At 43.8% G+C, this 22,427-nt stretch overlaps 1 protein-coding gene across 1 annotated transcript in view; it reads left to right on the forward strand.

Moving 5' to 3' along the window:
• The window catches only part of LOC135223630 (son of sevenless homolog 2-like), a 547,573-nt gene that overhangs the window by 25,107 nt on the left and 500,039 nt on the right, over nt 1-22,427 (forward strand). Inside the window, 1 exon segment of the mRNA XM_064262244.1 lies at nt 18,099-18,182. Coding sequence (XP_064118314.1) covers nt 18,099-18,182 — 84 coding nt within the window.

Below are 22,427 nucleotides of genomic sequence, written 5' to 3' on the forward strand. Positions count from 1 at the left end.
CTTGTGCATGTTCCTTCATTATAAAAAGTCTGTTGGAAATCCTGGACCCCAAAGATGAAGAGAGACCCCTGTGCCCAGTAAGAGCCCTGAGGTATTACCTCCATAGAACAGAGAAAATTCAAGGTATTGTGAGTAATCTTTGGTGCTCAGAGAAGAATCTGTCTCACACCTTCTCAAAGAATGTGATGCATTTTTTCTTAAGAGATCTGATAGCTGAATCTCATTCTTTGATGATTGAAGAAGTCTTTACTTCCTTCAAAGACTAAGCTCACCAAGTAAGAGAACTGCAACTTCGTTAGCCTTCAGAGATAGTTTATCCCTACCCTCTATTTTACAAGCAACTTACTGGAGGTGTAAGTCGATATTCACTACCCATTATCTTGTGACGTAGGAATGAAGTACAATAATTGCAGTGCCTTAGGTCCTTTATAACTGACTGGTATGTTGTTGGGGGGACAAAGCATAGGAAGTCTTGCACCCTTCCTATCATCCCCTTAATACTAAGGTGTCAAGTGTGAGGGAAGCTTGGGGGGTACAGTGCCTAGAGTACCCTCCAGGCTTAGTGTTTTTATGGTATGGTTGGGTGTTAATTTAATATTTGGTGCAGCTACTTATGTCTGGTCGATTGTTTTGTTGGTACTGCACCCTGGGCAGGGGCAGTTGTGTATATATATGTACATGCTTGGTAGTCTATAGTCTTTATCCTTTACTACAAGCTCCCACTAATGTAGAGGTGTGTCAGGGCTACTTCACCACACCCTACAAGGTTAAGATGAGTGATGACCAGAGGCAGTATCTACCTGCAACAGCTCTCTTACCGGGTAAGGAACTACAGCGTTGTATCAATGCTAGTGATTTCATATTCTCTAACTCATTGTGCAATGTGGGATTCAGACTAGCATCACCGCGAATTTCAAGATTTAGGCTGCCAGCGAGTGAAACTTTGGGCAATACAATTACTTGGTGGTAAGTATAAATAAAATTTTATTTTATGCTATAAAAATGTCATATTTCTGGTAATAGATTTGAGCTCATATTCACAGATGTTCTAACTATTGTCAAGTCCAAGATCTGTGAATATATAGGCACTACTGATCATTATGCCATTGAGATGGACATCTGTCAATCAGTGTATGCCTCATGCCACCATTGGAACATTGGTCTGGCTGAAATCTAGAGCCAATTGAGATCACTTATTGAAGCTTGTCAGGCACTTAATATTTCAGACACTATATTAGAGCCTGATCCCAAGAAGTTAAATGAAATGCTGATGGATATTTTAATAAGATATGTCCCTAGAAAGGTAGTGAAATTCAGGACAAATGACCAGCCATATTTTGATGATACATGTAGACAAGCTTACCATGGTAAACAGACCAAATTCAACACATGGAGAGGAATTCATTTAAATGAAAATTACGTTACGTATTTTTATGAGTCTCACCATGTTGCGAATAGAACTTACCATAGAGCCCAGTGAAATTACACTAATTCCTTGAAGAAGAAACTTGAAGGAATTACTCTGCCTCATCTGTGATGGACCAAATTTTGGGTCAGTCTCGTCTTTCATTCCACCACTAATAACAGATGATGGTAGATTGGTTACTAGCCGTAGGGAAAAGGTTGAACTGCTTCATCAAGCTTTTGCAGCTAAGCCTTCAGCTGAGGATGTCCCTCTCCCTGATATTTACTAATCATCCTGAACTTACTCTTAAAAAATTTTCACTTGGCTCTAGGGATGTTGAGAAAATTCTGGATAATCTTGATAGCTGGGTCAGAGAAGATCCTGATGGTTTCTTCCCATTGTTTTTTAAGAAGTTCAAATGTGATGTCTCCCACTGCTGCATATAAGAAGCAGTTGCTAGGGAACCTAGATAAGGGTTTTGAGTGCAGAGTAATTCAAATAGATTTTAGTGCTGCTTCCAATTTAGTAAATCACAAGGCACTTCAGAGTCTTGTGGGTGGATATGTTTTCAAGATTTCCTTACTGGTAGGCAACAGGGAGTTGCAATTGATGTGATCATTAGTGAACCAACACTTGGTGTGGCTGGAATTCCACAGGATAATGTTCTTGGTCCACAATTATTTTTAGTTTTTACAAGTTATATGGTGGTTGGCCTGGAAAATAAGAGTATTCAGTATGCCAGTGATGCAACAGTTTTGGGTGTAATGAAGTCTCCACTGATGAGTAATGAATCTATCCTCAACATCAGTTGGGACATGGTGAATGGTGGGGTATGAGGCTGAACTCTAGTAAAACAAAAACACTATTGATTAGCAGATCTCACACAGAGTTTCCAGCCCTTCCTCCCCTTCAGGTGGCTGCGACTTTGCTGAATGAGTCTGAAGCTTTAACTATTTTAGGTGTAACTTTTGACTCACATCTTACTTTTGAGAATAATTTAATGAAAGTTTCAGTAAATGCCACGTGAAAGTCGGGTATAGTTCATAAGGCCTCATATTTATAACAGTGATAAAATCAGTGCAACCTGTTTTATGTCATTTGTTCTTCCTTTACTAGAATACTATTCTCCTCTGTGGATGTCTGCTTCTGCCAGAGATTTTTCTCTCTTAGATAGAGTGGTTCATGGTGGTAGGTCTCTGTTTCCTAATAGTAGCAGTTATGACTTTGGACCATTGACGGATGGTCACTTGTTTGTCAGTTTTTCATAAGTTGCATTTTAACAGAGATCTTTCACATTCAGAGTTGATCCATGATCCCATTTCCCTACCTATAGCAACCAGATTCACTGAACAGCAGCACAGCAGCACCAATATGCAGTAAATGTACCTCGCTGTTGCACTTCCCAGTTCCAGAGGTCCTTTATTCCAAACACCGTCGGACTGACTGTGGAACAGTCTTGCAGAGGATGTTGTGCAATTGGAACCTTAGAATTTCAATTGAAGATGCAGTGTATTACTGTAATGCAGTTCAACTTGTATTTTAATATTTTACTTATGTTTTTATTTATTGATTTGTTAACTTATCAGTGTTTCTAATAATTGATCTCTTTCTGTATTTTCCATTAGCTTTCAAATGAATACCATATTCTGTAGAAGCTAGAATCTCAATTCAGTGGCTCCTGTGGCTTATTCCATATGAATAGCGTTCATCTGAATAACAATAGTAATGTGATAATAAGTAGTGCAGTAAAATTTCAAGCAAGTGAATCACCAACAAGAATTTTTTTATCAAAGAGATATACATAGTCGTAAAGAATCACTCATCACATTCCCCAGTTAAAGCCAGCTGGGTATTGTGAGTAAAAAAGATATAGATAAAATTTCTACCCATAATGGAACCACCCTTTCCTTGGATGAAGTATAAGATATGAACTTTAACACCCATGAAATAATAATCATAAATGTAGTAGACCAATTTTTCTTCCCCAACAAAGCTGCTTTTTTCATCAAGATATGTCAGTTGACTTTAGAGGCATGCTATTGAAGTCCTTTAAAATTGCAATCCAAAATGTTTTTTTTTTTCATAACATATTTATTTTCTTTTCACAAATTAACACAAGTGTGGATAAATATAGAAATATGGTAAGTCCTGCCTGTGAAGGTATCAAAGGAAAGGATCAACAGCCAAAGCTACAGCTGCTATGTAAGGATCATTTGTTAATATACGAAACAAACATGCGGTCTTAACATTAGGATAAATATTCTAGCGCGAGTTGGAAATCCTAGCGCCTCAGTGGCATGATCGGTATGGTGTTTACCTGCCACCTCAGTGGCCGCGAGTTCGATTCTCAGGCATTCCATTGAGGGGTTAGAGATGTGTATTTCTGGTGATAGAAGTTCACTCTCAACATGGTTCGGAAGTCACTCACGGAAAGCTGTTGGTCCTGTTGCTGAATAACCACTGGTTCCATCCAACGTAAAAACACCATACAAACAGCTTGAAATCCGGTAAAATTAATAAAAACTTGTGTGATCCAGGGACTATTGCTACTGTACCTGGTAACGGGGTATTGGTAGTTCCCACAATGCCCTGTGCATCCTGTGACCTATCAGTTAATTTCTTACCACCTTTAAGAGAGGATGTGGTTACTCTATCTCTTTAAAGCCAGTTTAGTTTGCCTGCTTTTTCATATCTATGTTACCTTTCTCTGGGTACTCTGAGTGTGTGTGTGATCTGGTAGGTTTGAGTAAGTTGTTAGATCATGGAGAATTTTGCATTACCAACGGAACTTTCTTTAGGATCTCGCAAGAGACAAAGGAAATGCACTGGAGTGAGTGGTTTTCCTTGTTCGAGATTCTTAGCGTCGGTGTCTACGGATCCTCACCCAACGTGTAGTAGGTGAAGAGTGAATGTATGTACTATTGCCAGTCCTTGTTCAATTTGTTGTAGTTGGTTGGTGGAACAATGGAAATAAAACAAGTTTTATGAAAAGAGCCAGTACAAAAGAAAGGAGACGACGCCATCTTTGGATGACCAAGCGTCTTCACCTTTTGTATCGGCTATACTTCGTACGTACTGTTCTATATGTTTCTTCACCTGGATTTGATGTTTCCCATACCCCGTCAGTGTCTTCTAATGATTCATTATTGGAAACCCCAGGAGGGTTTTGGGAAGTTTTGTATATAATTATGCTCATTCCTTCCCGGCTAGAAGGCGGGGGAGCATCTCCATCTTTGTCCCATGTTTCAGCCCCTGATGCGCAGAGGATGGAAGGAATATGGTCGGCTTTAGGCCTATCAAGCGTATCAACCTTGGAGGGGTTGTTGTCTTACTATATAATGTCATGCTTCCCTCCGGGTCTTCCGACTATGAGTCCCCCTCCTCCACTTGGTCTGCAGTTTATGGGAATAAACTCTACAGCAATGGCAGCGGTTCCAATCTTTCCAACGACTCAGAATTTGGGAAGTAATTTTGCAGCCCACGCAGGGATACCAACAGTAGCCACACAGCGTCTTCCATCAAGCATGGTGACATCTCAACGTTGCCATGCCATCAGTGACGTCACAAACTGACTTGGCGATCACCATGATGTCACAGCCTACTAACACTCTTACATCCTCCTTGCCTCCGGATCAGCATACACTGTCAGACTTGGTAGCACACACATATATGAAAAAGTTACAAGTTTTGGAAGAGAAAATAAATAAGAAATACAAAAGAAAAAGACGTAAATAGTTTTCTTCTTTGTCATCTAGTTTGACATCATCACAAGACTCAATGACGTCACTGCATGCACCAGTCAAGCGTTGGAGAATAAGAGACTTCGTGGCTGATCATCTTGCCAAGAGGAGAAGATTAAACTCTTCTTCATCTTCAAGTGAGGACTGTCACATCCCTGTCAAAAACAAAGTGAAGAAGACAGTGGATGATACAGGTAACGACAATGACAGCCGTCATTTAGATATGTCGGCATGGCCAAAAGGTTCAACGGACACTGGAATGGAATTGACTGGGACAACGATGCCAACTGTGATGAGAAAGCCGTTTGTGGATACACCACTGTTGGTTAGGGAATCAACAGTGAGTAGACATCAAGCTTCAAACATTGAAGAACATGTACCAGTTTCTCCTGTAAGACTTTTTAATATAAGAAGGAAGGATGATAAAGCTCCCATTAAAAGGCCAAATAATAGAGTTGGTGACCCCTCCGGATACACCGATGGAAGTGACGGCTCGCCTTGATACCAGAAGATCAAGGTCAGCTTCCCCAACGGCATTGGGAAGTGACAGCCCAACACCCATTGGGAATAATAGTAGAAGCAGGGAGGATGTACATTCTACTTCACAGGAACAGTCATCCTGGAGGAGTAGACAAGGTTCTCACTTTAGATCGAGGGGCATGGAGAGATTTAGGAGTTCGCAGTCATCTGGTGGTTATTCAAGATCGAGCTAACAACAGCCATCAGAGATCAGAGATGCCACGGTCAATGGGTTAGACGGCCAGGAATCACACGGGACGTTTTTCAGCTGATAGGAGTGAGCTAACTTCGTCTGCAGTTGAACAGAACGTTTTGGGAGCGGATGAAGGGGAGAATCAGGAGTTTCTGGCTTCGTATGTGGAGGTGATTGACTTGATTCATCAATTCAATAACCTATCAAGGAGGTGTGAAACCCCATCCAGCATAGCTCCTACAGGGACTGAAGCACTATTGGGACTGAAAAAGGATACTAATGTGTCGTAGGAATTACCATGCTCAAGTCATGCAGAGTCTGTGTTACAACATGTTAATGCACAGATCTCTGGAAGAGATAATTCTTTAAGATCTAATAGATCATTCAAGTCCCTTCCCCTCTGTTACTGAGACACAGGAAATATTATGTGACACCTGTTGTTCCACTATTAGTAAGACAAATCAGTCCAGATGTGGTGAGATTAAAGCCTGGATTAAATTTGGATCAGTTGAAGATGGAATGCCCCTCAATTACTTGTCAGGAAGCAGCTACATTAGAGTCAACAGCTGTCTTTCAGACTGCTTCATGGTTAGACCTTTGGTCAACAGCAGTAGCTAAGAATACAACCTCAGAGTCAACTAGGAAATTAGTAGATGAGACTATGTTTATCAGATTGCTTCAATTGGGTTCGAAAGCAATTTCATGCTTGACAAATTTGAGTGCCAATTTATGGGCTAATATACTGTTGATGAGGAGGGATGCAACATTGGCTAGATTAAGCCATACTATAGATTTGTATTCCCTATTAGCAATTCAGAATGGGGACATCTTAAGAGTCACAATTGTTGTATGCTAGAAGCTGCAATTGATAGAAGAAGGATGGATACTAATGATAGATTAGTCCAACAGGCAGTTAATAAAGCATCTGGAAGCCATTCTAATTCTAGGGAGGTAAGACAACAACAACAAACACCACAAAAGAGACTAGTGAAATATAATTCCTCCCCTAGGTCAGCAAGACCCTCTTCTCCAAGGAAGAAATTATCTCATCAGCCCTTTCACAATAGGCCCAATAGAGGAAGGGGTATTAGAGGCAGAGGGAAAGGTTTAAGAAGATAGACTGGGCGCCTCTCACCACTCAGTCACACTAGTGGGGGATGCCTGGCAAATCTTGGAAGGTGTGGCAGAGATTCGGAGCGGAGCAGTGTGTAGCGGATGTGCTCATTGTCGGTATCTGATCCTATTCAACTTTACGCCACCCCTGGCAGAATAACCATTACTGCACCTCTCTTACACTCATGGGTCTCAGAAATTCCTTATTCCTGCAAGAAAAAGTGAAGATGATGGAGAAGGGAGCTGTAAAGCAAGTAACACTCCTGTCAAGTGAATTTTACAGCCGTATTTTCCTTGTCCCCAAGTCCATTGGAGATTGGAGGACAGTTATAGGTCTGTTGACATTGAATGTGTTCATAAGGAAAACAAGATTCAAAATGGAGACACCAAGGACAGCTCTAGCAGCAATCAGGGACATGGATTTTATGCTGACAATGGACTTGCTCCAGTTTTGTCACAGCTTAGGCGGTGATAAATCAGGAGAAGTCGAGATTGGACCCCAGTCAGAGGTTGGTGTACTTAAGTATGATTATAGACACAGTAAAGGCCAAAGCTTTCCCTTCAGACCAGAGGGTAGAGAAATGCAAACTAGTAGTGAATGCTTTCCTAGGAAAGGAAACACAACCAGCAAAGCAGTGCCAAGAAGTCCTAGGAATCTTAAGTTCCTTGGAGAAGTTACTGCCACATGGGAGACTACATCTTCAGTCCTTACAATGGAGGATGAAAGAGTTTTGGTCACCAACTGTAGATCACCCATACAAGCACATTCCCTGTTGACAGAGGTGAGGAAAGATCTACTGTGGTGGTTGCAAGACAGCAATCTGACAGTAGGAGTTCCCCTTTAGCAACCCTCTCCAGATCTGCTGTTTTCAGATGCGTCACTTGAGGGGTGGGGCGCTCACATAGAGCAACTGATGATTTCTGGGAAGTGGAATCACAAAGACAGGGAACTCCATATTAACATGCTAGAATTAAAAGCGGCCTTTCTAGCACTACAGGAGTACCGGGAGACAGTGAAGGAGCACTCTGTAGTATTGATGTCAGACAACACCAGAGTAGTACCTTATGTAAAAAAATGAGGAGACCTGGTATCACATCAGTTACAGCTGATGACAGTTCAACTTCATCAGTGGGCTGTAGAGAACTTAGACATCAGGGCCAGATGTATTCTAGGGAAAAGGAACCTAATGGCTGACAAATTCAGCGGCAGGGACCAGATTCTGGGAACAAAGTGGTCCTTACATCAGGAAGTGGTAGACGGAATGTTCATCTTGTGGGAAAGGCCAATCATAGACTTGTTCTCAACAAAGTACAACAAAAAATTGGAGATATATTGTTCAGTAGTCCTAGACACAGCGGCAATAGCAGAAGATGCTCTACCTCTACAACACCCATGGAACAATCTGGACGTACACGCATTTCTTCCATTTTGTCAGATCCGTCAGGTTCTGAACAAAGTGATGCAGTCTCAGAATCTCAAGATGACCCTGGTAGCCCCATTGTGGCTGAAGGCAGAATGGTTCTCAGACCTGTTGGAACTCCTAATAGATGTTCTGAGAGAACTGCCTCCATGGAACACCCTACTGTGTCAACCACACGTAGAGAGGTACCATCAGTCGGTGCAGTCCCTTTCATTTCATAGGTGGAGACTGTCAAGTACCTCCTGCAAGTGAGAGGCTTTCTCAGAAGGCAGCATTGCAGATACCAGGGAAAATAAGCTGTCTACTGTGATTGGTGTCATAGAGGGAATCTTTCTCCACTCAGAACCACTATTCAACAGTTAGCAGATTTTATGATATATCTCAGAACAGAAAAACATCTGTCTGTGTCTGCCATAAAAGGGTACAGGTCTGTGCTAGCTTCAGGTCTGCAAATGAAAGGCATAGACATTTCCTCTTCTTGGGAAATGGCTATATTAATGAAGAGTTTTGAGTAGTCCTGTTCCCTGATGGAACTAAAAGCTCCCGATTGTTATTTGACCACGGTACTGACTAGCCTGACAAAGCCATGTATGAACCATTGCGACAGGCCACAGAGAGAAACTTGACCCTGCCAGCAGTCTTTTTCTTGGCTCTGGCCTCAACCAAAAGGGTAGGGGAGCTACATGGTCTGTCATATGTGGTGAAGCATTCCAGAGGATGGAAGTCTATGGTCTTTGAATTTATTCCAGAATTCATAGCCAAACTCAAAATCCATCAGTATTAGATGACAGATTTGTCTCCTTTTCGATAACTTCTTTGGGAGAATTTGTGGATGACCCTGAAGAAATGTTATTTCCTGTCAGGGTACTACGAGCTTACTTAAAAAGAACTTGTCATCTCACACCGGGATGCCGAAGGCTTTTTGTGAGTACAGTACAGGTCAAGAAAGAAACTATTAGGAATGCATATTTGACAGAGGTGGGAGTGTTATAACCTTGGGAGAACTAGAGCTCACAACATCAGGGGCCTGAGCTCTTCTTTGGTATTTAAGAAAAATATGTCTGTGGAGAGGATTTTTAAGCTGGTGTTTGGCTATGTCAAACAACTTTCACTTCCGTTTATTTAAAAGATGTTGCCCATAGATCCTTGGACACTTTCCTTGGGTCCTGGCAGTTCAGTATTTGGTCTAAGATGAAGGTATGTAAGTAGAATGAATGAGATGACTGGTCTCATTTGTTTCCTACATTTTCTGTCTACTTCTTTACTTACGGGCAGTAAGAGGGAGAATACCATCATAAGCTGGAACAGACTAGATACGGGTTAGTGAGACAGCCATCCTGTTAGGGTAATCAATAGCATAGGTTGCTTTTCAGTAGCAACACACCCCTCTTGGTAGCAGGGAGATTGTGGGGTGATAAGAAATCCATATACAGGAACATGGGTTTTCTTACGTGAACGGATAACTCTCCATCTTCCGTAAATGCATAAACTGTGATATTGTATAAAATGCCCATAGAGGGAAACCAATAGATTCTCATATATCTTCGTTTCTTAGATTGTAGTCCATGGTCTTAGAATATAGTTATTTGGAAATGGATTAAAGGTGGCAAACTCCCAGTCAGTTAAAGGTACTTTCCTTCCACCAATGAGTTAGTCTATCCTAATGTTAAGATCAAAAGTTTGTTTTGTATATGAACAAATGACAATTTCATACATTCAACTTCCCTGTCAGATATATACTTAGCTATAGACTCCGTCGTCCCCGACAGAAATTCAAATTTCGCGGCACTCGCTACAGGTAGGTCAGGTGATCTACCGCCCTGCTCTGGGTGGCAGGACTGGGAACCATTCCCGTTTTCTATCAGATTTTCTCTGTCGCCGGTGGTGTCAACATTGTTGTTACTACCTCCTGACTGGAATTCTTTTTTCAGCGCTTTTGATCTTCTTTTGACCGATTTTTGGTGACGTACTTGGATCGTTGTTTGGCATTCGCTATCGTGGAACTGTTTTGGACTTGGCTTTGGATTTTTTCTTGAATATGTCTGACTCTAGTGTTGGTTTCAGAGTGTGTGTGAATGAGGGCTGTAAGGTGAGGATTCCAAAGGCTTCGGTAGATCCTCACACTGCATGCCGTGGATGTAGAGTTGTTGAGTGTTCTTTAGATAACACATGTGATGAGTGTGAAAGATTGAGTGCTCAGGAATGGAAGACTAACTTCTTACTTGAAGAAGTTAGAGAAAGATAGAGAGAGGAAGGCGGCTTATAAAAGCCTTAGTAGATCTAGATCTCATGAACCCCTGTCTAGTTCTGTAGCTTCTTCTACTCATAATTTTTCTCCTTTATCAGGCCGATCACAGGTTGCTAATCCCTGCTGATTTTGGCTTCTGAAATTGCAAGAACTCAAACAAGCTTCCCTTTCAAAAAATGCAAGAGAAAATGGCGGCATTAGAAGGTAAGCAAAGGTAAAGTGGGTGATATTTCTAGTGATATAAGTGTCCCCAGTGTAGTGGAGGGGGCGTCTGGTCGTCTCTGCGACGCCCCCAGGCCTAGACCTCTTCCAAGCTCCCTGGCCCAGAGGAGAAGGAAAGTCGAAAGCCGTACAGAGGTTGTGGAGAATCCCCAACGATCAGGCGTCCCTTCGGCAGAATCTGTTACATCTCAGACTGCCAGGGATCGCTACAGAAAAAGCGTCCTACGAGAGTGCTTTTCGTCATCGGGATCTCCCTCACCGAAAAGAGGATGGAAAGATACGAAGCTTTCCCGTCCGCTGAAGAGAAACTGGAAAGAGCCTGAATTGAACTCTAGCCCCGAGCGCTTTTCTGAAGAAGAAGCGCCTTCGGTAGTAAAGAGAGCTATAAAGGAGTTAACTCCCTTTGCGTTAAGGGAGTCTCTAGCGCCTTCCAGATCTCCCTCTCCTGCTTTTGATGAAGAGGAGTCCTCTACCAGGAAGATTATTTTAAATTCAATTATTGCAAAGGAACAGCTTAGTGTTCTTTCGTGGTTAGGAGTACTTTCCAAGGAGCCTTCTCGCAGAAAGGACGACAAGCTTCCTATAAAAAGATCTAGACACCGATCTCCTGTCAGGCGCAATGAGCCTTCCAGGGGAGTTGTCGCACAGGCGGCCATCTCTGGGGGGAGCGAAGCGCCAGGCAGGCGAGAGGTAGAAAAGGAAGAAACTCCTGCCAGGCGCCTGGCGACAGCCAGACGCCAGGTGCCAAGTAGGCGCCAGAGAACACCTGACAGTGAGGATGACTTTGAAGTCCTCACAGAAAGAGAGGAGCCTTTCAGGCGCAAAGAGCCTGTTTATTCTCGAGATCGTTCCAGGCGCAGAACGCCAACCAGGCGCCAGCTAGAATGGAAGAAGCGCCTGCCAGGCGCAATGGTCTACCAGGCGCCAGGAGTATTCCGAGCGCGATGCGCCTGCCAGGCACCTGGCAGGCGCATACTATACGAGAAGAGCCTGATAGGCGCCAGGAGTCAATCAGGCGCCAGGCGCAAATTAACCAAGACTCTCCTAAGGATAGGCGTAGGGAGGAAATAGCCCTTAGTCCCTCGCCTGTTAGAAGTTCATCTTCTACGGAAAGGAAGAAGTCAAAGGAGGAGACAGACGAAAGAAGGGAGCTTTCTCCTTCTGATCCTCTCGACTTGGAGGACGTTTCGGAAGACGAGGTAACGAATAAAGAAGGACTTTCGAACTATAAAGTTCTTTTTTCTCTCCTTTAGAAGAATATGGAGATTCGTTGACTCCAACTGCTCCTTCTCCGCGCGCTCTTTTTTTCGAGCACTAAATCACACAAGTCTTCGTCCTTCCTTAAAATGAAACTGGCCATATCTATGAAGAGGGCCCTACAGTCGCTAGATTCCTGGATCAAGACGAAAAAGGAACTAGGAAGGACGGTCTTTTGTATGCCTCCTGCCAAACTAACGGGTAGAAGAGGCATATGGTATGAGACGGAGAGAATATGGGATTGTCTCTGCCCACTTTGGCCGAATCGGACTTCTCGAGTCTCGTAGACTCCTCGAGAAGACACGCCTTGAATTCGGCCCGAGCAACATGGTGTCTTTCGGAGATGGACCATCTCCTCAAGGGACTTTTCTACGTCTTGGAAGTATTTAATTTCCTGGATTGGTCCCTTGGGGTTTTGGCTAAAAAGTCCCAGGAAACGGAAGATCTAAACCCCGAAGCTTGGCATAGTATCCTTACATGCATAGACAAAGCTGTTCAGGATGGGTCGGCAGAGGTCTCCTCCCTCTTTGGTGCGGGAATTCTGAAGAAGAGGGCTGTTTATAGTGCTTTCCTCACTAAGACCGTCTCTCCTTCACAGAGATCCGCCTTGTTGTTCGCCCCTCTCTCAGAGCATTTATTCCCTTCTCAGTTGGTGAAGGACATTGCACATTCACTAACTGAGAAGGCGACTCAAGATCTCCTCAGGCAGTCTTCGAGGAAGAATAGGCCTGTGGCCAATGAAGAAAAGAAAGGGGCTCGTCCAACGCAGCAGCAGCCCTTTCGAGGAGGCCCTCCAGCTAGATCTATCCCCAGAAGAAAGACCACGGAAAGAAGAGGAAGAGCTTCCTTCCGACCCTTTAAGAAGGGAAAATGAGAGAGCAATCCTCCAAACACCTGTAGGTGCCAGGTTGCAAGATTTTGCGGAAGCCTGGGCAAACATAGGAGCCAACACTTGGTCCATGTCGATCATCAAGAAGGGATATTATATCCCATTCAAGGACAGCCCTCCCCTGACATCAACACCTAGGGAACTGTCCGCCAGATACAAGGACCCTGTACTGATGGATACTCTTCGTCAAATGGTAGAACAGATGTGGGACAAAAGAGCAATCGAGCTGGTACTGGATCACAACTCCCCGGGGTTTTACAATCGCCTTTTTCTAGTGGCGAAAGCTTCGGGGGGTGGAGACCAGTACTGGATGTAAGTGCGCTGAACAGATTTGTAGAGAAACAGAAGTTCAGCATGGAAACGTCTGCTTCAGTCCTTGCAGCCCTTCGCCAAGGAGATTGGATGACGTCCCTCGATCTTCAAGACGCCTATTTCCACATCCCGATTCATCATTCGTCGAGGAAGTACCTTCGTTTCATGATGGAGGGAAGGATCTATCAGTTCAGGGCCCTGTGTTTCGGCCTGTCCACGGCTCCTCAAGTCTTCACAGACATGAAGAATGTAGCAAGACATCTACATCTGATGGGAATAAACGTCTCCCTATACCTGGACGACTGGCTCATCAGGGCCAGGTCGCACAAACAGTGTTTGGAGGACCTTTCAACGACTTTAGAACTGACAAAGTCATTAGGATTGATCGTAAACCTCGAGAAATCTCGGATGATCCCCAGCCAGAACATGGTTTATCTGGGGATTCGGATGGATTCTCGGGGTTTTCGAGTGTTTCCATCTCAAGAGAGAATAACGAAAGGTTACGCCAGTCTCCAGCTTCTTAGGGAAGGAGCACAGTTCAGCGAGGGAATGGCTGAGCCTTCTGGGGACCCTTTCCTCGCTGGAACAGTTCTTTTCTCTAGGAAGACTGCATCTCCGTCCTCTACAGTTCTTCCTGAGAAGGAGTTGGAATTGGAAGATAGGACAGCTCTCCGATACTTTTCCAATCCCGACAGAAGTGAAAAATCACTGAAGGTGGTGGTTACCCCCTCTAGAGGAGAACAGAGGTGTGTCCCTAGAAGTTCAGAGCCCGAACCTGATATTATTTTCAGACGCGTCGGAGACAGGTTGGGGTGCAACCTTAGGATCCAGGGAAGTGTCAGGCACCTGGTCGGAAGAGCAGGTGTTATGGCACATAAATTGCAAGGAGCTCTTAGCAATTCATCTGGCGTTAAAGAGCTTCAAACAGATAGTCAGAGACAGGGTAGTGCAGATAAACTCCGACAATACCACCGCTCTGGCTTATGTAAGAAAACAAGGAGGGACTCACTCTCTCGCTCTATACGAACTAACAAGAGATCTTCTTATTTGGGCGAATCAAAGGAATGTAACTCTACTTACAAGGTTTGTCCAAGTGGAGAGGAACGTGAGAGCGGACAGGCTGAGCAGGAGGTTCCAGGTCCTTCCCACAGAATGGACCCTCCACTCAGAAGTGTGTCAGATCCTTTGGTCTCTTTGGGGGAAGCCTCAAATAGATCTGTTCGCCACGTTCCTCTCCAAGAGGATAGACACATTTTGCGCTCTGGCAGACAATCCCAGAGCTTATGCAGTAGACACCTTGCTCCTGAACTGATCCGGACTGGATGTGTACACTTTTCCCCCATTCAAGATCCTGGGGGAAGTGGTCGGAAAGTTCGTGGCCTCGAAGGGGACAAGGATGACTCTGATAGCCCCATATTGGCCATCCCAAAATTGGTTCACAGAGGTAATGGAGTGGATGGTGGACTTCCCCAGATCTCTTCCAAACAGGACAGATCTGCTCAAACAACCCCACTTTGAGAGGTATCATCAAAACCTACCCGCTCTTGCTCTGACTGCCTTTCGACTATCGAAAGACTTGTCAGAGCGAGAGGGTTTTCTCGCAAGGCGGCAAGCGCAATCGCCAGAACCCGCAGATCATCTACTGTGCGAGTATACCAATCAAAGTGGGAGGTGTTCAGAAGTTGGTGTAGGTAGAAGAAGCTGTCCTCCTCCAATACCTCTGTGACCGAAATTGCAGATTTCCTTCTTTTCCTGAAGGAGAAATTGCATCTTTCTGTTCCAACTATTAAGGGATACAGGAGTATGCTCTCGGCTGTATTCAGGAACAGAGGATTAGATTTGGCTAATAATAAGGATTTGCATGATCTCATTCGTTCGTTCGAAACATCCAAATCAAAAGAACCCAGAGTTCTGAGCTGGAATCTGGACGTGGTCCTAAAATTTCTATCTTCTGAGAGGTTCGAACCACCTCACACGGCTTCCTTTCGAGATATTACAAGGAAGTGCCTATTTCTGTTGTCTCTCGCTAGGGCGAAGAGAGTCAGCGAGCTGCACGCCCTTGAGTCACGAGTGGGCTTCAAAGGAGACTCTGCGATTTGTTTGTTCCAGACTCTCTTGCTAAAAATGAGAATCCCTCGAAACCCTGGTCCAGGAGCTTCGAGGTAAAAGGCCTGGCTAGCCTAGTAGGCAGAGAGGCAGAAAGGTCTCTTTGCCCGGACAGAGCGCTTAAATTCTATCTGGACAGAAAGAAGCAGTTGGGGGGTTCGCAACACGGTCTATGGTGCTCGGTAAAGGACCCCAAAAGACCGATGTCGAAGAATGCCTTAGCCTTCTTTGTAAGAAGCGTTATTACAGAGGCGCATATGAACTGCCCAGATGACTCTTTTAAACTATTAAGAGTAAGAGCTCACGAAGTAAGGGCAATCGCGACGTCTATTGCATTCCAAAGAAATATCTCTCTCAAGAATATTTTAGATGCAACATATTGGAGGTGCAACTCGGTGTTTGCATCTCATTACTTGAAGGACGTGCGCGTAACGTATGAGAAATGTTTTTCTCTAGGTCCGTTTGTGTTAGCGCAGACGGTTCTGGGTACTGGAGCAAGCGCCGATCCTTATTTTCTGTGTACGTAACCCTCTTTGTCGGATACGTTCTTGGCTTCCTGTAGGAAGAAGTGTCAGATGTCGCACAAGCGGCCTTCGCTTCACTTCAGTAAGGGAATCGAGTGGTATCTGACTTTTAGAGGGGTACAAAATTTTTTTTTTTTGTACTTTAGTGTGTGCGTATTTTGAGTTTTTGGTTGTTTGCGAAGAGTTTGGGGATAACTCTTGGCAATCTTAGAACTAACACGGGTGTTAGGATAGGGTGATCAGGATCGGTTGTGTGCTCCTTAAAGAAGGTGTGTTGTCATATAAGCGGATTAGCACCCATTGACAAATGCCAGTCAGGCTCTGCCGAGTAAGTGGATAAGACCCCATCGACAGACCCGAACAAAAGAACTCTTGGCTGCAGATCACTATCCTCGCTAAGGCTCTTGAGGTGAAGCAGACTCCCAGGCAGTAGCCACGAAGTCTTCCACCTAATCAGGTAGGAACCAAGGTCTATAAATACCTACAACATATGTTGTTTACCTGTCTATTCAGTAGTTAGCTGTCTCTTGCCCTCCACCAAAGGGTGTCAATCAGCTAAGTATATATCTGACAGGTAAGTTGAATGTATGAAAATGATATTGTTATAATACAATAAAGTTTCATACATACTTACCTGGCAGATATATACGATTGATGGCCCACCCAGCCTCCCCGCAGGAGACAGGTGGAAGAGAAAATCTGATGGAAAACAGAAATGGTTCCTAGTCCTGCCACCCAGAGCAGGGCGGTAGATCACCTGACCTACCTGTAGCGAGTGCCGCGAAATTTGAATTTCTGTCGGGGACGACGGAGTCTATAGCTAAGTATATATCTGCCAGGTAAGTATGTATGAAACTTTATTGTATCATAACAATATCATATTTTTAATCATTAAGTACAGCGCCTCAGTGGCGTGGTTGGTATGGTGTTTGCGTCCCACCTCGGTGGTCGCGGGTTCGATTCTCGGCTATTCCATTGAGGTGTGAGAGATGTGTATTTCTGGTGATAAAAGTTCACTCTCGACGTGGTTTGGAAGTCGCATAAAGCCGTTGGTCCCATTGCTGAATAACCACTGGTTCCATGCAAAGTAAAAACACCATACAGACAAACAAACAAACCATACAAACATTAATCATTAAGTATTTTTCATAATTAACAAACCTGAGGTCCTTAAACATATAAAATGGAAAACCCTCCACCTTGAACCACCCCTCTAACAGTCTAAAACTGGGTTGGAAAGAGTAAACTGAATAGGTTCCACAAGGATGTCCCAGGGGCATTGTGGGAACTACTAATACCCCGGTTGACCAGGTACAGATGCCACTAGTCGCTTGATTACACTGTTCCAATGCAAATTTTTTTTTTAAAAAACACCATTAACAGAACAAACAAACAAACCTTTACCAAACATTAATCATTAAGGTTTTTTTCATTAATTAACCAAACCTGAGGTCTTAACACATTAAAGACCCCCTTGAACCCCCCTCTACATCTCAACTTGTGTGGAAAGAGTTTTTACGATTAGGTCCCACAGATTCCCAAGGTCATTGTTGTGGAACTACTATACCCCGTGACCAGGTAACGATGCCAATAGTCGCTTTATTTACACAAGTTTTTTTTTTATTAATTTTACGTATTTCCAGCGCATCAGAATTTTTATCCTAATGTTAAGACCCCAGGTTTGTTACTTATGAAAATACAAATTGATTAAAAATTATCTTAATTTCTTATTTAGGACATTTCTGTTAGGATTAAGTAACATCTTTAACCTATTATAATCAATAAATGGTTATAGAATATTAGAATATTGAACCTGAAAAACAATTAAATCTGAATTAGTCCATTTTTGAATAGGGATGATGATCAGCCTATATGTTCCAATCCAGCCCTTGTACATAATGCAAAATAACTCTAACAGGGAAACAGTGAGAATGTCCAAAACATAATAGCAAATGTCAAGATTTGGAGATATTATAAAAATTTAAGTAGATTCTTTTTAATAAGTTAAACTTGTTTTTTATTTTTATTGATAAAGACGGATTCCTTTTGGCCAGCCCAGTGAGAGCTACATAATAATTAGCCCAGTGGTCTTGTTCAACTACTATATAATCATTTTGGTAATGAAATTAATAGTTTATTTCTTCCCCAGGATGTACTACAAACCAAGATAGACTATCAAGTTACATTGTATATAGTTGCTGTTTTAGAGTACATTTCTGCAGATATATTAAAAGTGAGTAATTTTTCAAAACTGTAAGTAGAAAGTTTTGGAACCATAATACGTAATGTACTTTTATATTAGTAACTTACCAATTAATTATATAGCTAGAATTTCCACTTTGAATGGCAGCTTTGATTTTAAAATTCGCGGTAGCATTCTATTGTTTTTGTGGTGAAGATAAGTGCCCCTCCCACATCCAGGGAAGAATAGGTACAACGTAGCTAATGAGCACAGTTCGTTTCTGCTGTTCAACAACTGTGTTGTTTAGGCAGCTTTGTTTACTATAAGGCAGGATAGTTCACTGAATGGTTTTGCTGAAAGGATTTGGTGAAGTATTCTGTTATTTGGTAGCCTCTGTGCTATATTTGTTCTTTAGCTTAGAGATATTTAGCTTTTGACTAATCATGCCTGATGTTAGTGTGTGTAATAACCGGTAGTATCGCATCAAAGGCTGTAACACCAGATGTACTTCCTCTAAATATGACCTTCATTCAGTTTACTTAGGAAGCAGACCCTCTCTCAAGCATACTTTATTAAAAGTAATGGCTACTTCAGCAGCATTGCACTTGTAGAGATTCTTCTCTATTTTCCGAATAGCGGCTTTTTCCGTGCTACTTAGACAGGCTAGTAGAGCGCCTATGGAGGTCATGATCAAATACAGAGCCAAAATTGGTGTATATATTTGAATTTCATACAATCAACTTACCTGTCAGATATATACATAGCTAAGACTCCGTCGTCCCCGACAGAAATTCAAATTTCGCGCCACTCGCTACAGGTAGGTCAGGTGATCTACCGGCCTGCCCTGGGCGGCAGGACTAGGAACCATCCCGTTTTCTATCATATTTTCTCTGTCGCCGGTGGTATCAAACATTGTTGGTTATTACCTCCTGACTTAGATTCATTTTTCAACATTTGATCAACGTTTTTCGGCTTTTTGGTGACGTATTGGATCGTGGTTTTGGCATTCGCATACTGTGGAACTGTTTTGGAATAACTCTTTTGGATTTTTCTCAGTATGTCTGAATCTAATGTGAGTGTGAGAATGTGTGTGAATGTAGGCTGCAGGGTGAGGATACCGAAAGCTTCGGTTGATCCTCACACTGTATGCCGTAAATGTAGGGGGTTTCAGTGTTTCTGCTATTAATACTGGTAAGGAATGCGAGCGATTGAATGCAGAAGAAGAGTGGAAGACTTTGACTTCTTATTTGAAGAAGTTAGAGAGGGATAGAATTAGACGATTGAAAGGTGTGAGTTCAAGGCCTATTGAGCCTTTCACTGATAATTCTAATCCTACTGATGTAGATTCAGAGTGCTTTTTTCGGATTCGGCATCGGAAATCGCCAATCTGAAAGCTACAATTAGAGACATGAAGTCCAAGATGGCTGACTTCAAAGGTAAGGCTAGTGAAAGTGATAGCATTACAGTGAAGTGAGTTCTCCCAGTGTTGTGGAGGGGGTGGGGGCGTTTGATCGTCCCTGCGACGCTCCCAGGCCTAGACCTCTTCCAAGCTCACAAGCCCAGAGGAGAAGGAAAGTCGAAAGCCTTAAGGAGGTTGTGGGGAATCCCCAACGGTCAGACGTCCCTTCAGCTAGCTCTGCTTCGTGGCGGCGGGCTCAAGGGCGCTATAGAAAAAGCGTCCTTCGCGAGTGTTTCTCGTCTCGGTCCCTCCCATCACCTAAACGAGGGTGGAAGGAATCGAACTTGTCGAGCCACGCTGAAGCGGTTCATATGAAGCCTGACATAGATTTCTAGTCCAGAGCTTTCTCAGATGACGCCTCCGTCTTCTAGCAAAATGAAAAAAGCGAATGGGGGGCGTCAGCGTCACCTGAAGTGTAACGCGGAAGTACCCTTTCCTTCTTGTCTCCCCCGAGTGATGACGAAAGACGTTCATGCACTGGACTGGGAGAAGCGTCAAGAAAGATCATTATGGCAGTTCAAGAGCAAACTGTCAACTCTAGTGGGGAGTTTTAGCGCCACGTCGGTAAGGACGTGACGCTTCCAATTAAGAAGTCTCGTCCTCTCTCACCTGTTTCAACGATAAGCGTCATACAGACGGGAAACGGCTAAACGTCTTACAGAAGCGTCTAGTTCGAGAGCGAGAACAGGTGCTTACGAGAGTTTCGTAACGCCCCCAGAGAGACGTAAGACGTCTTTTAGACGCGAAGCGTCATTGGAAAACGGAGCATAGACCATGACGCTCCGGTCCAATATTATGACTCCAAGTAGGACGCCTTTGGAGAGCGGAGCGTCTTCCAAGCGCGAAGCGTCATCGAGACGTCAGCAAAAGACGTCATCCATGACGCTTGGCGAACGGGAAGCGTCATGTAAGCGTGAAGCGTCTTCTAAAATTCTAGAGAAGCCGAAGCTTATGACGCCTTCCAAGACTATTAGAGCGGGAAAGAGGAAGGATTATCATTCCCTTAGCCCCTCTCCTATTAGGAGTGTCCTCACGAAGAAGAACGTTCGGAAAGGAGAGCGGAGACGCATGTAGATCCGGAGTTAGAGGAAAAAAATAAAAACTCGGATGACGAATATAGTGAAAGAGAAGGTCTGTCTAACTATAAGGTGTTGACTACCCTACTTCTTGAGGAGTACGGAGACGAGTTGACGCCTGCTGCTCCTCCTTCTCCGCGCTCGCTCTTTTCCAGTGATAAGACGAAGAAGCTTCGTCTTTTCCTCAAAATGAAACCCAACCATATCGATGAAGAGAGCATTACATTCCTTAGATCATGGATGAAGTCTAAGAAAGACTTAGTGAGGACAGTCTTCTGCATGCCTCCAGCAAGATTAGCTGGGAAAAGAGGCATTTGGTATCAGACGGGAGAGAATATGGGTATTGCTCTCCTTCTACAACCGAAACAGATTTTTCGACTTTGGTTGACGCTTCAACGGCGTCAAAGTCCTCAATTCTGCACGGATTACGTGGGGAATTTCGGAACTGGATCATCTCCTCAAGGGACTCTTTCGTGTATTGGAAGTTTTTAACTTCTTAGATTGGTCCCTTGGGGGTGATGTCCCAAGAAAGCCCATGATTCGGAAGGAATCGAACCGGAAGCCCTGTTATGCATATTGTCTTGTATTGACAAGGCTGGTACAGGATGGATCTTTTGAAATCTCCTCTTTGTTTGGGGCAGGTCTTTTAAATTGAAAAGGACTGTATTATGGCGGCCTTCTTAATAAAGGCAGTCTCACATGCTCAGAGAGCAGCACTTCTATATGCGCCTCTATCTGACTTTTTGTTTCCCTTTCTCAGTTAGTAAGGATCATTGCACATTCTTTAACTGAGAAGGGCAACTCAGGTATTCTGCTGACGCAGTCCAGCAAGAGAAAGAAGAAACCTGTTGCTGCATCGGACAAGAAAGGACCCAGTACTACGGTGCAGGCCCTTTCGAGGTGGTCCGACCTCCAGACCTTCCACAAGGAGGAAGACTCCAGAGAAGAGAGGTAGATCTGCTTTTCGTCCCTTTAAGAAGGGAAAATGAAGATTCTCTCCTCCAAGCACCAGTAGGTGAGGTGCCAGGCTCCTGGGATTTGTGGAAGCCTGGACACTGATAAATGCAGACGCGTCATCTTTGGCGATCTTAAGGAGGGGATATCGTATCCCTTTCCTGAACACTCCTCCCCTAACGTCAATACCAAGGGAACTATCAGCCAAATACAAGGATCCTGTGCTGAGGGATACTCTTCGATCGATGGTGGAACAAATGTGGGACAAGAGAGCGATAGAATTGGTACGGGATCAAACACTCCCCGGGGTTTTACAATCGCCTTTTTCTGGTGGCGAAAGCCTCGGGAGGCTGGAGACCAGTACTGGACGTCAGCTCTCTGAACAAATTTGTTCAGAAGGAGAAGTTCTCCATGGAGACTTCTGCTTCAGTCATGGCGTCATTACGACAGGGAGATTGGATGGTGTCTTTAGATCTCCAGGACGCCTACTTTCACGTCCCGATCCACCCTTCATCGAAGAAGTACCTCCGTTTCATGACGGGGGGAACTATCTTTCAGTTCAGAGCCTTGTGTTTCGGCCTGTCCACAGCTCCTCAGGTCTTCACAAGCCTGATGAAGAATGTGGCGAGGTTTCTTCACCTCAAAGGAGTGAATGTCTCTATGTATCTGGACGACTGTCATCATCAGGGCCAGATCGGAGAGACAGTGCTTGGAGGACCTAATGTTAACTCTGGATTTAATCAAAGCGTTTGGGATTGCTTGTGAACCTCGAGAAGTCTCAGCTGACCCCCAGACAAGACCTAGTCT

Source organism: Macrobrachium nipponense, chromosome 10 (assembly GCF_015104395.2).
Source record: "Macrobrachium nipponense isolate FS-2020 chromosome 10, ASM1510439v2, whole genome shotgun sequence".
Lineage (NCBI taxonomy): Eukaryota > Metazoa > Arthropoda > Malacostraca > Decapoda > Palaemonidae > Macrobrachium > Macrobrachium nipponense.